Here is a 13,622-nt window from a genome sequence, read left to right as displayed (position 1 = left end):
AGAAGCATGTATATATGCGTGTGTTACTACAGCATTTTTAATAAAATCATCAAAATTTATTCTGAATACAAATGGTATTATGCACAAGAAGCAGGATTAAGAATTTTGCTTTCGACCTGTTTTAGGATATAGGAAATCTATTTTATTTATGACACTTTATTTATGAAAAATCGTATCTTGTTAAAAGTTGATACAAACTACAGATAAAAGGATGTTTTAGTGATTAATTGAGGTGACCCTAATGATAAACTCAATTTTATATTCTGAAGTGAATTAAAAATCTTAAGCATCTCAGATTCCCAACGTTATCTATTGATAATGAAGAGCATCTTGTCTATAACTGAAAATAATAATATTTATAGAAGGTGTCTGAAATATTTATGCTCATACTCTTAGACAAAATTTGCTAAGACATTACTTTATACATAAATGTGCGTAGGTAAAATTATAAAATTTTGATCAAACAGAAAGCTGCTTCTTAATTTTACTAATTTATTAATTATTTAATTAAGTATGACGACAAATGTAGTTTTAAATGTTTATAAATTAAATGTTTGCAAACATACAGGATATTTCGAATGGGTCACACAATTAAATATCCTACTAATGGTTGAATTTAGAGCTATTATTTCTTTCAAAAAATAAATTAAACAAGAGAGGTTTTCAGATTACGGTTATTTATATTAAGAGAACCATTACTTTATTAGTAGCAATGATTTAGTAGCTATGCAGATATTTTTAATTTTTAGCATATTTTATCAAAAGCTGCAATTTAGCGAAAATATACGTGTATATTTTAAATTTTTATGTGGACCTCCTTCGAAAAAGGTTCTAATTCTTAAATTATTGTTTACTATTTATCCTACTGAATGTTTTTTTTAAATGTATTTTTATAGCATGAAAAATTCGCCCTGAATCTAATTTTTGAAGTTATGCGACTTAAAACTGTGTTATTCAAAGATAGGAAATGGCATTTTGTACAATCGTACAAAAATTTAATTTAATCAGATTAATTTTTTTTTAAATGCAACATTTTTATAAATAGAAATTTAAAACCCATTATCGTAATTTAATGTTGAGACTTTTGCATTTTCAAATCGCATGAGTATTTTATTGCAATATGCAGAGGAGCGCTATGTTTTTACTAAATATTTTGATATCTCGGTGGTTTCCTACCCGAGACCATTTTGTTGACCATTGATATGACCATTTTGTTTTCCGGATCTGAATTCCTTTTTTTTTTTCCTTTTCAGTAGCACTTTCAGTTTACAAGACCCGTAGAAAACTTTATATTCTGTATAATTTTATTAAAAGGGTTTGTAACGAAAGAAAAAAAATCTCTCCGTTCTCATTTTGAGGTTCGACTGGTGGATATGACTATGCTTTCCCTCCCTTAACTTTTGAATTTCGGCTGTGTTTGCGTTGCCGGCAAGTAAAACGAAAACTACGCTGTAACCCCGTGACTCTGCAGTTGCTATGGCAGATATATAATCTACTACCAATTGTAATCTATGTCTTTTGTAATTATTTCATGTTATATTTTTAAAAGAAATATATTGAAGTTACTTATCTAGTCTTTATTTTGGGAAGAAATGCTATTTCCAGACACAAACTAAAACTATTATTATTTCTAAATTAATTAGTTCTAAAAGTTAATTTAACTTTATTAGTTTGAAACTGAAACTACTTATCTAAGCAATATCGTTCAATAAGTACTATTTAATCATGTAATCGTTTGAAATTATTTGACAATGACTGCGTTTGTGTATATTTTTTCTAACTTGAAAAGGAATTGTCTTCCACTAGGTTATTCTTGGTGGTGGTCGTCGCCATTTTCTGCCTCGTAAACAAACCGATTCCAAGTTGCAAAATGATATGGGTCGACGAGAAGATGGCAGGAATCTCATTGAAGAGTGGCTTATAGACAAGAAGACACGAGAATTAGATTATGAGTATGTATATAGGAAAGAAGATTTCGACAAGGTAGATCCATCTAAGACAGATTATTTGCTAGGTGAGTTTATTAATTACCCTAATAGTTTCAGATAAATACTGCCCATGATTCTCTGTCCATATATACGTTTAATTTGATACTCTACGAGGTTTTGTGAAATTTGGTGTCTAACCTCGTATTCTCAAACTGGTTAGCGTTCCGCCAAAATATTTAAACCTGTGCGGTAAAGGTCAAGATTTACTGATTACAATAAATTTCTGTTTCTATGCCTTGAATGTCTAGATAACTTCAGAAGGAATTTTTCTGTGTGGTTTTTATTTCGATAAAAGTCTCCATTCGCTAATTGACTTGATTATTACTGTCTCAATTTTCTCATCTTAAAATTGTAAGCTTAAAGTTTCGAAGATTGCGTATTTAGCTTTTAGGGGTGAATAGATCAAACTTAATTTATTGTTATATTTTAGTTGAAATGTTTGTGTGTTATATTGGAAGAATAGCAAATAATAAAATTGCAAAGAAAATTTTACCAGGTATCTAAATCGTTTTACAAAAACTGAACAGATTTTGAACCTCCCCACTTAACTCGTCTCGCCAATAAGTTGTAACATTTTTCATTATCAGTAATTTTGTTTAAGTTTTTCTCATGATAAACAATCATTTCTTTCAATCAAATCAGGTCTTTTCAATCATGGTCACATGGCTTACGAAGTAGACAGAGATTCGGGTCCAGACGGAGAGCCATCTTTAGCCGAGATGACCAAAAAAGCTATTGAAATTCTGAGGAAGAACCCTCGAGGATATTTCCTTATGGTGGAAGGTAAAGTTGCTATTATTTTTCTTTTATATAAGAAAGTGGTCATCAGTTCTTCGTTACTGATTACAATAAATTTCTGTTTCTATGCCTTGAATGTCTAGATAACTTCAGAAGGAATTTTTCTGTGTGGTTTTTATTTCGATAAAAGTCTCCATTCGCTAATTGACTTGATTATTACTGTCTCAATTTTCTCATCTCAAAATTGTAAGCTTAATGTTTCGAAGGATGTGACTCTGCCTTTTACTGTTAGGTGGACGCATAGATCATTCGCATCATTTCAACAATGCGCACCGGGCTCTCATAGATACTCTGGCCCTAGAGGATGCTGTTTTGGTGGCTCTTGAAATGACAAAGCCAGAAGACACATTAATGGTTGTCACTTCTGATCATTCTCATGTGTTTGCTTTTGGAGGATACCCAAAAAGAGGGAATCCTATTTTGGGTAAGTGAAAGGTGAATTAGAATTATGTAAGAATAGTGAAATGACAAATTAATATTATTTTACTGAATATTCTTGAATTCGGATTTATAATAAGGAATTTTTAAATTACAAATGATGCGATATTTTAATGACTTTATAACGTCTCGTATGCTTAGCTATTATAAACGGAGCTCGACGTTAGCAGCCTGTTTAGTGTAGAACTTTAAAGAAAGAAGAACTTGTAGATGTAGAACTTTGTAGAACTTTAAAGAAATTTAGAGACTAGTGAATAATAACTAAGTATTTAAAGTTCTACGAAGTCTTAAGAAGGGTGGAAAGGATATTTTATTAGTTCAAATAACGTTCATAGATAGCACCAACTCGGGTTTACAAGGCCAACACTTTAGATTTAATTCAAAAGGTAATGAATAACTTTAAACTAATGAAGTTAAATATAGCCAAAGGCTTCCCAGCTTAACTATCGCGCAAGTTGGCTCTGATCCGAAAGCCGGTGTAAACAAGCCCAATGGCAAGAATAGCTCAGTGCCATAGAAGTCTACTTCCTTGAGAATCAGAGATATCGACGTGGCCCTTCAAGCAGGTAGAACACGCTCTGACTTCACCTTCCAAAACCTTCCCTTAAATACTTTCTACCTCATCTAAATGCACGCGCGCTAGTCAGTTTGCATTCTGGCAAGAAAGTGTAAGTTGAAAATAAATCTCCGCAACTTTGAGCAGCAAATTTCTCGGATATTTAAGTTTATATAGTCCTTATTAATTCTGTTTATATATATTATTATTTATTTTTTGCAAAGTTGATTAGAATTGGGGGTGATATTACAAAGTGATAACGCACGTTTTTGTTTAGAATAGTTTACAGTACTGATACCTAGAAGAACTTAAAATCGAAAACTAGTTAAGAATTTCTTTTTTATATGTACCATGCAATCAAGAGGAAAACATTACCATTTGTGGGAAGATAGCAACAATTGACATTCTTTTTGCAATACACCTGCAGTATATCATATTTTTAAAACGCTTTAATTTGCTTCATGCCAGAAATAATGCCGTTTGCTTTTCTTAATTCAAGGACTGGATAATAAAAATTCTGATGTGGACAGCATGCCTTACACAACACTGCTCTATGCCAATGGACCTGGTTATAATCATAACTTTCCAACTGGACGGGAAAATTTAACAGGAATGAACACAGGTAATACTTCCTCTTTTCTTCCCAGTTTATTAACATTTTACTTTTGCATACAGCTGGTTTGCATTGGGAACGTTTAAAAAAACATAGGTTTGAACTGTTAGTATCTGTAGCATTTTTATGAAGAATACGAGCCTTCATGGAGAAATTCTAAAGATATACAGCTGCATAAGAATAAGCATTATCGATACTCATCACCGAAAAATATCAAAAAGAAATGCAAATTTCAAATTTACGTCTTGGGTATTTGATATATTATAGACTTTTCTGAATGTATAATTTTATCATTTTAAATACGATACATTGCATTTTAAGCATCAGAACGACTACATCTTTTGCCTCGTATATCAGCTTCTTGCTTCTTTTATGTACTTTTCACTTTTTCTGAATATGAAATGATAACCAGCAGATAATTTGATACTGTATATTTCTACGATGAAAAATGTAATTTCTGGAAATTTCCTCCTGGAAAGCCATATAAAAACGTGGCTTTAGTATGACATTCCAGGAAGATTTGATTCATTAATATATTCATTCTTCTGTAAGAGTATTATTTCTTCACCTATTCGTTTATTTTGAAATTAAACTAAATCTGTTTCAGAGGATAAGAACTACGTTCAACAAAGTGCTGTTCCTCGTCGGTGGGATACACATGGAGGTGAAGATGTCCCGGTTTACGCACACGGTCCTATGGCCCATCTTTTCAGAGGAGTGTTAGAACAAACCTATGTACCGCATGCCATGGCCTATGCGGCTTGCATAGGACCTCAGAGGAATGACTGTGAACGCCGCAGACATGCTTTTCACAGACAAGTTATTGAATGTCCTTCACCACAGTCGCATTCGTCCGGACTAATACTTCTGCCTACTTCATCCCTCGTACTAGCTTGGGTTCTTGTTGGACTGATACTTCATACCGTAACATGATAGAAACAAGATCCGGAATATCTGGTTGCATTTCAAAAGCCTTAACTTATTTCGAAGACCAAGTAAAGACGTTTATAAAAGTATGCGGAAGAGTTGTGTAACAAACTGTAGTGTATTTATTACGCCTTCAAAGCATAGTCTATACCACGCTCCCGTGCAATATTATGACTGATAACTCGCCAGAAAATCTTTCAGCTGGCTGTAATAGTGCAATGGGACATGATAAAAACGTGGTAAATTAATGCTATCGCCAGCATTAAGAATGACAGTTTACGATCTTAACTCTTATCATGTACTGTAAAGCTTATTTTCGTTCAAGTATTCTTTAACACAAACTACAATAACTTAGTTATTAAAAGGTGGCAAATCGTTGATTTGTAGCCTTGTGTGAATATGGCTGTTCAAAGCGGATTCGGACGACAGTACTACAGACTAAGACAAACCTATCAATGTATGTAATACCACTGTGTATTTTAAATCATGTGTGTATATGGTGTCTGTGTTATGTATAAAGTTTTGGAGAGTTGTAAGCTCCGGAAGGTTCTTCCATTTTCTTCAGGTCTTTAATGACTTTCAAAGGCATTGACTGAATTTGGTATAGAGATGTTATTAACAGCGCTTTTTTATATCTTTATGCTAAATGTAAAAGACGTTCTCCCATACTTAAGTAAAATGCTTCAAACCAAAAAAATTAACGATTTCAGTAAAATAATTTCATTTTCATGTGAATTAAATCACGGTTGAAAATACTTAATGTGGCATTACAAAAACCTTTCCAGAGCTAAAACATTCACCAGGATCAATTACATTAATATATGTCTACTTAATGCTCTCTTTTAAAAATCGCTTTACATTAGCCTTTGGTTTGGAGTTATAAGCTTCTTGTAAGCTTATAAGGAGTAACCTTTCCTTCTTAACATTTTAGCCCACCAGAATCGAAGAAGTTAAGCTCATTAACCGCTAATATTACATACTTATTATACAGTAAAGTGAAACACGGTTGCATGGGTTTTCATATACCTCATGTATAACACAAGAGCGAGCCCATTCCCTTATAACAATTCCCGAAATGGTATTCCTCCTAAAGCAAAGGAACTGAAAGCGCTTTTTTGTAGAAGAAAGACAGTTGTTTGCTTTCTCTGAAAATGTGAAAACTTTAAGGCGTCCTTCTTAAGCCTTTTAGAGCTAAAATGTGTATTTCGAAAACTGGGAAACATTTTATAAAACTCTAACTGTAAAAAAGTCTTGTTTTTAATAAAATAAAAACAATGTTTCTAACTATTGCGTTAATTATAAGTTAGTTTAAAATCAACCTATTAATAGGTTATAAATAGGTTGATAAATATATTCTCAGAGATCTAATTATCGAATAGTTTCTGCAGTTTAGGAATAAAAGTTTATATTTCAAATCTTTCCGGATATTAAATAAAATATTTAAGAGAAATGAAAATGCAAAAGATTTATATTTCTATAATTTCAGAAATAAGTTACTCGTAGAAGTAATGATCATTTCACTACCGAAAATCGAGTTAGGAATTTCTTGGCGTTTCAGTAATATCTAAGCTGATGTTTTTTACAGCATAATTAGGTTAGATAAGATTATATTAAAGTACAAAAAATGTGGCATAGCTTAAAGCGAATGTCTTCCTTCCCCCTGCGCTACGATTCCACTAGTTGATACAAAATCATTGCATTTTTCATCAGTATTCTTGAGTATGAGCGATATGACATATCATATTTGTACAGCTAAGTTGTATTTGTACAGTTCTAAACATTAAAAATAAAAATTTTCAACGTGCTTCCAAATTTTTTACATTTTCACAGAAAAAAAAATCAGAATTTTGAGGATATTTCATGCTTATCTCCTTAAAAATAAATTTATTTATTTGATTATAATGCACAATTTTCCATAATTTTAAAATCCAATCGTGTCCACTTACTTAAATCGTTGTAGTAAATCAAAGCAGCTGAAGTTACAAGTAAAAACTATGAAAACACTTAGCCTGAATGTATTATAAATGAAGAGCTAATGTACATAAACTATTTTAAAACTGATAAGTATATAAAATTATTGTTTAACTAACAGTGTACAGAAGAAAGAATTCTAACACAGATAAGTATGATTTGTTCACGCTGTGTATTTATAATTATAGTTGTCTACGTTTCTGATTTATAATTTATGGATGGTGTTTCAGAAGATATAATTTTTGTGTATAATTTATTTAATAGTTATTGTTAAATGAATAAGTCCTGTTATGCATCCTTCTCTATCTGTACATATATATGTAGAACCTTTTTCTGTTTGAAAATGTGTGAGCACTTACTGCCTGTGGCAGATAATCACATGAAGTTATTCTTTATAAAGCTGATTTCGTATCACTGTGTATATGTGATTAATTATAAATTCGGCGAACTTTTTCTGTATTAAATATCTTCCGAAGATCAACTGTTATATTATTTTTAAACTTTATATGTTGTAGATATTTCTTATATATTTTAGATATGTAGATCCTGCCGAATGTTTTTTGATTCGGGCATTGCTTTAGTTATCGAGTACGAAATGAATAAGAAATGAAAATACGCTTTCGAATATTTAAAAAAATGATTTTTAAGTCTATCTAAAATAAATAATTAATAACATTTTTATTCTAATGTTATTATAAAAACATAATAGGAAATAAATTTGTTTTTATGAGTGAAATTTTAATTAATAATTGATTTTCTTTTCCATTTTTCACATAAAGTCCATACAACACTTGTCTATTGTCAACGCCTTTTTAACATTTAATTTTCTGAACTTAGTCGGAGTTCCTCCTCGAAAGTTTTAATTTTAGGAATTTTATCAAAAAAGATTTTAGAAATTCTATAAAAAATTATACTTTTAAGAACTCCACAACAAAAATGCAGTTTTAAGAGTTCCCCAAAACAAAGTTGTAGTTTTAGAAAAAGAATATAGCTTTAGAAGTTCACAAAATAAAATTAAAAAAATATAGAAAATTTAAAAAAAAAAAAAGAAATCTGAAAGTTTTCAGATTTTACATTACGCCCAAAGGAGCGTTTTTCTAACATTTTGTGTATTACCTTTATTTTTTTAAGCGCTCTTCGCACTTAAACCATAAAATTCAGTTCAACAGCAATATCGCAAAATAATTTTTAAATGAGCATATCTTTAGAATTTCTGATATACAGTCTGGCGTGCTGGAGATAAAAATGTGCTGTTTTTTCGTATAGTGTTGCCGTTGCTCTCTTTGAAATCTTTGAGTTTGTTAATCAGAAATTCGTTAAAGTTTTACAAAATATGAAATCAATATTAAAACAAATTCCAAATTCAGGCTTCCAGATGCCCATATTCGGGTAAAAACGTACGTTAATCAAAATTTAATGGCTCTAGGTACCGCTGTTTTATCACAATGCGTGAAACACACATACATTTATGCATATTCTTCATTACTTAATTTCTTTAAATATAATACAGGGCTCTAATATTTGATGGCAACAATTTAAAAAGTGAACCTATATTTATAGTGAACCAACGTAAAGTGTCAAAACAAAATTAATAGTCTTTCTGGGCAAATTGCCCCTTTGGACTAATTGTGTAGGCGTTCTATGAAAAACATATAGTTTTAGGTGTTCCACGAAGAAACACAATTTTAGGACTTCCCCCCCCCCAAAAAAAATTAAAATTTAGGGATTCTGGCATGATACAAAATAAAATTATAATGCATATAAGTAGTTAGTATCTTTAGACAGCTATATATAATGGCAAAATAAAATGATATGAGTCTAAAAGACGGATAGTTTATATAGAATAGACAAGTCTTGCTTCAAACGTTACGAAATCGTTGAAATTGGTTTTGGAAGTCCTCCAAATGAATTACATTTATAGGAGTTCCACAAAATAAAATTCTAGTTTTAAAAATCCCACAAAACAAGATTAGAATTTTATGGGTTCAACAAGGAAAACATAATTTTAGTAGCTCCAAAGAACAAAATTTTAATTTTAGGGGGCTTCACAAAGAAAATATTATTTTAGGAGTTCGACAAAATAAATTTATACTTACAGGAGTTTTCCTAGACGATAAAGTTTGAAGACCACTCCTCTAAAGGAATATTTACATAAATTTTTCATTTCTGCAAATTGTTAAATAATAAGATAGAAAATTTTAAATCTGCGTAACTAGCTCATATAGATTTATACGTTCTTGAAGTTGAAAATTCAAAGTGTCAAATATTTTCATAGCTGCATGTTGGTTACATGCATGTTTACTAAACATATTCTCTGTGATATCACTGTGTTGGGCATAATATCTTACCTCTTTGAACATTATATGAGTCTAGTAATACCTTGTACATAATATTATAACTAGTTTTAGAGTTTGAGAAGCAGGGTGTTCGATTTATCTGTGAAATACATCCGTGGAGATGATAATGTTTCATTAGCAGCATTTTATGAATTATTTTATCTAAAAGATAGTAGTTTATTTAATTTTTTCTTTAGAGATATTTATAAATATTTGTTAACTTACAGAAATGATTCCTTTAGTTCATACCTTTCACGTAGATACTTATTAACAATTTTCCTGTTCGAGCCAAATGTACCGCTTTTGTAGTCTAGCTTTGCATTAAATTAAGAAAAACTGTCTTACAGCAAAACATGTGACAACTATTGAGAAAGCAAAGCAAGCTTTAAAATTTCCAAACAGATTTCTTCTTATTCTTATACCCCTGGCTTTTGACGTTGCTTTTATGAATAAAAATTTTTGCCTTTATTATTCCATTATTTTTAGCCTATTTGCAATCACTTCCGACAGAAAAATTTTAATACCATTCCTCATTTTAGATCTTTTGCCTTCTTTTTGACATTATATTGTCTTACTCAAAATATATGCATTTTCTTTTGTTAATGTGCATATACGTTTTATATGTGTGTGCGTTTTCGTTAAACATTTATACTCATGCATTGTCTAAAAATTGTTCTTTAGCAAATTTAACTCAGGCTTTTGTTTGTAAAATTTGTTAGTCAATTTGAATTTTATTAAATTAGATTTTAAATGGAGTTAGATAACATATTAAAATTAAATTCAAAAATGAGGTGCTATTAAAAAGCATCATTTATGAAAAGAATAGTCTGTTTAGTAATTCATATTAAAAGAAAGAAACATAAGGATACAGTTAAAACTTTTGTTATAATTATCAAATCAAATATAAACTAGCGATGAAAACTGAAGTGAATTTTATTTGATTGAAATATTTGCAGAGCTTTATAAAAACGAACATTATTTTAATTTCCATATAATTTTTTTTTCCTTTGCGCATGTTACGAAAAGTGCAATTTTCAGAAAAAATGTGATGATTAATTTTACACTCAAACTAGGTACTAACATTAATTCCAAATGAAAATACTTATTCCTGTTTCAACAAGAGGTACTTAAAGTCAACAACTGAGTGCATATCTTCAAAGTATATTCAATGCAAGTTATTTTTTCTTGCCCAACAACTTTAGAAAACTAACAATTGTGTTTTTTTTTTTTTTTTTTTTTTTTTTTTTTTTTTTTTTTTTTTTTTACTTTAGTGAACAACCGGTGTAAATCTACGAAAATAGTTTATCAATTATATGAATGAAAACAGTTCGTGTAATGTAAAATATTACCTAATAACTAATAGAAATACATCAAACTATGCAATATTGTTATGTTTAAAAATTATTTTAAGCTGAGGATTTAATAAAGATAAAGGCATTCAGTATTCATCGACCGCGCCATGTTAATGCTAGAAAGTCAGAAGGTTCACAAACTGGTTTCATTAAAAGCCAAAAAAATGCTACAAAAATCTTTAACTATAATTTGATATTAATGATTGTATAAAAAATCGCATCTCAATAAAATTTCATCTCATAGTTGACATTCAACATCAATGCCTTTTTTTATGCATACTACAATAAATTTCTAGGTTATGCATACTACAATAAATGTCTATGCATACTACAATAAAGTATTTGAAAATCACATAACAGCCTTTATTAAAGTATATTTCGTTTGTACTGTTTCAAATTGCTTAAATAATCTATCATTATCGTCTGCTATTTACTAATTAAGAAAGTAACGGTGAACTTAAGACTTGAAAGTATTTCCTTATTTATGTATGTTTCATATAGATATAGATTCCTTTTCAGTTACCATTCACAAGCTGTGGAAAGTGCTTACGAAGTTTAAAGAGTTTTAATGTATCTTTATGAACTATAGAAATTCCTTACGAGAACTAAAAGAATAATAATATTCTCAGTCGTATAATATGATAAAATGGTGTCATTTTAATTCGTAGTTAAAAATATAAAATCATCCTAATTAAACTGACTATTTTTATTTTGAGCAATGCAACTCATTAGCAACATATTTTAAACAATGTTATGTAATATAAGTCAACGAAACGTTTTCTTAAATTCCTTGAAGCTGTACGTAACAGTAAGGTAAAGGGTCTTTACAAATAATATTTCATGAATATAAACTGATAACTGTTTTGATTAAACTCCAAAATTTCTTTCAGATTTAATACATATCCATAACTCTAGTACCAATATATCTGAAACTTGAAAGCTTCCGATTATAGACTAACATCTCAAACAATTTTAAGAAGTTAGAAAATTATTTCAAGAATATAAAAATCATAAGATTAAAAAAAATTGCAGTCCAGATTTCCGTTAACACCTGAAACACTTTAAAGCTATACAGTTACGGAAGGCTCAATAATTTACGAATTAGTGCGTCAGAAATTACAGATATAGAATATGAAATCTTACACATAAAATGATCTGTTCAAATTGGCGGTTTGATATAATACTGTTTGATATTGACTTACATGTAGAAATAATTTCACTTATTTAAGGATAAAAGATTTAGGCATTAAAGACATAGTTGTATATTTATTTCATCAAATTATCTGCACGTAATGAGAACTTCTATCTCGATTTAAGTATTTTATATATCTTCTACAATTTTAAGCTATAATCTGACGATCTTCTTATGCTTCTTTACAGTTTAAAATTTACGCTTTCAAAAATTAAAAATTAATTTCTGAAAATTCAAAATAATTTCATGATTGTATATACAATAAAATGTACGTTTAAACATGCAATAACTTTCATGTTAGTGCTGCCTTGTCTCGTTATTTACAAAGTTAAAATTGCATAGAATCACATGACTAACGTGTAATTCCTTGAGTACTGGTATATAGAAAATAATTTTCTAAACGGTTCACATTTATTTCTGTTATTTGGAATTTTAATTTCAAATTTCATTCTAAATATATTTTAATCTTTCCAAATAATGACTAATTATATGAGTTGATGGTAAACTGAATGGTAATAAAAAAAATTGAAATGACCATCCAATTAGGTAAATTTAATCATAATAGTTTCCTTTTATTTTTTCTATTAAGTAATACTTTTAATATCTTAAATTTACTGAATTCTTTTACGTAATATCTATGAACAATTTGTAAATGAAACTAAACCCGATATAGGTTGTTATTTAAAGAGAAATAAATTCGTTATTTTTATAATCAGTGACAAGATATGTCAGGTAAGGATGCTTATTTATAATTTATCTTCCTTCTGAAAATTTTGTTAATTTGTTCTTTCTTTTGCTAAATGCAAAAGAATAGTTTAATGCTTTTGCAAGCGATGTTATAAAATGTTCCCTGGATATTTTATCGTTCAAAATGTATGTTGTAAGATTTTTGTATTAAAAATAAATATGTATGTCTGTTGTTGCTATCTTGCGTAATCATTTATGCATGTTCGCTGGAGATTCCAAAACCTTTTTTCGAAACAAATTTATTTTTAAGAACTGCTTCGGTTTTTTACAATTCTTAATTGAATAATGATACATTAGCATCAGATAGCACAGCATTATTATTAGGTACCTTAGCATCATTAGTGATAGAACTATGGATAAATTCAGAATTTCAATTAATTATCCAAGTATTCAACTTCCAGTATCGGTTCAATTTCAAAATTAACTCTAGTACAGAGTTTGAGAAAATAGAAGCGTCATCCTGTAGTACTCACCAATTACCTGAAACACTGTCAATCGGATCTTCATCTTCCGGGTCTCAACGTGTAAAAAGAAAAATGAAATTGCATTGATAACGTGGGATCATAATATTTTCCATCTATAGAATTGCCACCAAACACTTAATATTATAGTTAACTGTCGATTAACTGGGGTAATAGCGACGATAATCTCCACAAGTAACTGAATTAATAGTTAATCGAACACCGGATAGAAAAATAAGCATA

At 29.6% G+C, this 13,622-nt stretch overlaps 1 protein-coding gene across 1 annotated transcript in view; it reads left to right on the top strand.

Annotated features, from left to right (window-relative positions):
- LOC118191373 (alkaline phosphatase-like) overlaps nt 1-13,095 on the top strand; it is a 245,634-nt gene extending 232,539 nt beyond the window's left edge. The window contains exons 5-9 of the mRNA XM_035362177.2: nt 1,807-2,014; nt 2,631-2,771; nt 3,019-3,210; nt 4,280-4,402; nt 5,001-13,095. Of these exons, the coding sequence (XP_035218068.1) occupies nt 1,807-2,014; nt 2,631-2,771; nt 3,019-3,210; nt 4,280-4,402; nt 5,001-5,326 (990 nt within the window). The 3' untranslated portion in view covers nt 5,327-13,095. The remainder of the gene's footprint in view (nt 1-1,806; nt 2,015-2,630; nt 2,772-3,018; nt 3,211-4,279; nt 4,403-5,000) is intronic.
- The last annotated feature ends 527 nt before the right edge of the window (nt 13,096-13,622 follow it).

This window comes from Stegodyphus dumicola, chromosome 2, assembly GCF_044657685.1.
Source record: "Stegodyphus dumicola isolate Sdum_Otavi_A_Nest chromosome 2, ASM4465768v1".
Taxonomy (NCBI): domain Eukaryota; kingdom Metazoa; phylum Arthropoda; class Arachnida; order Araneae; family Eresidae; genus Stegodyphus; species Stegodyphus dumicola.
Note: the sequence above shows the minus strand (reverse complement) of the source record. Positions and strands in the feature narration are given on the sequence as shown.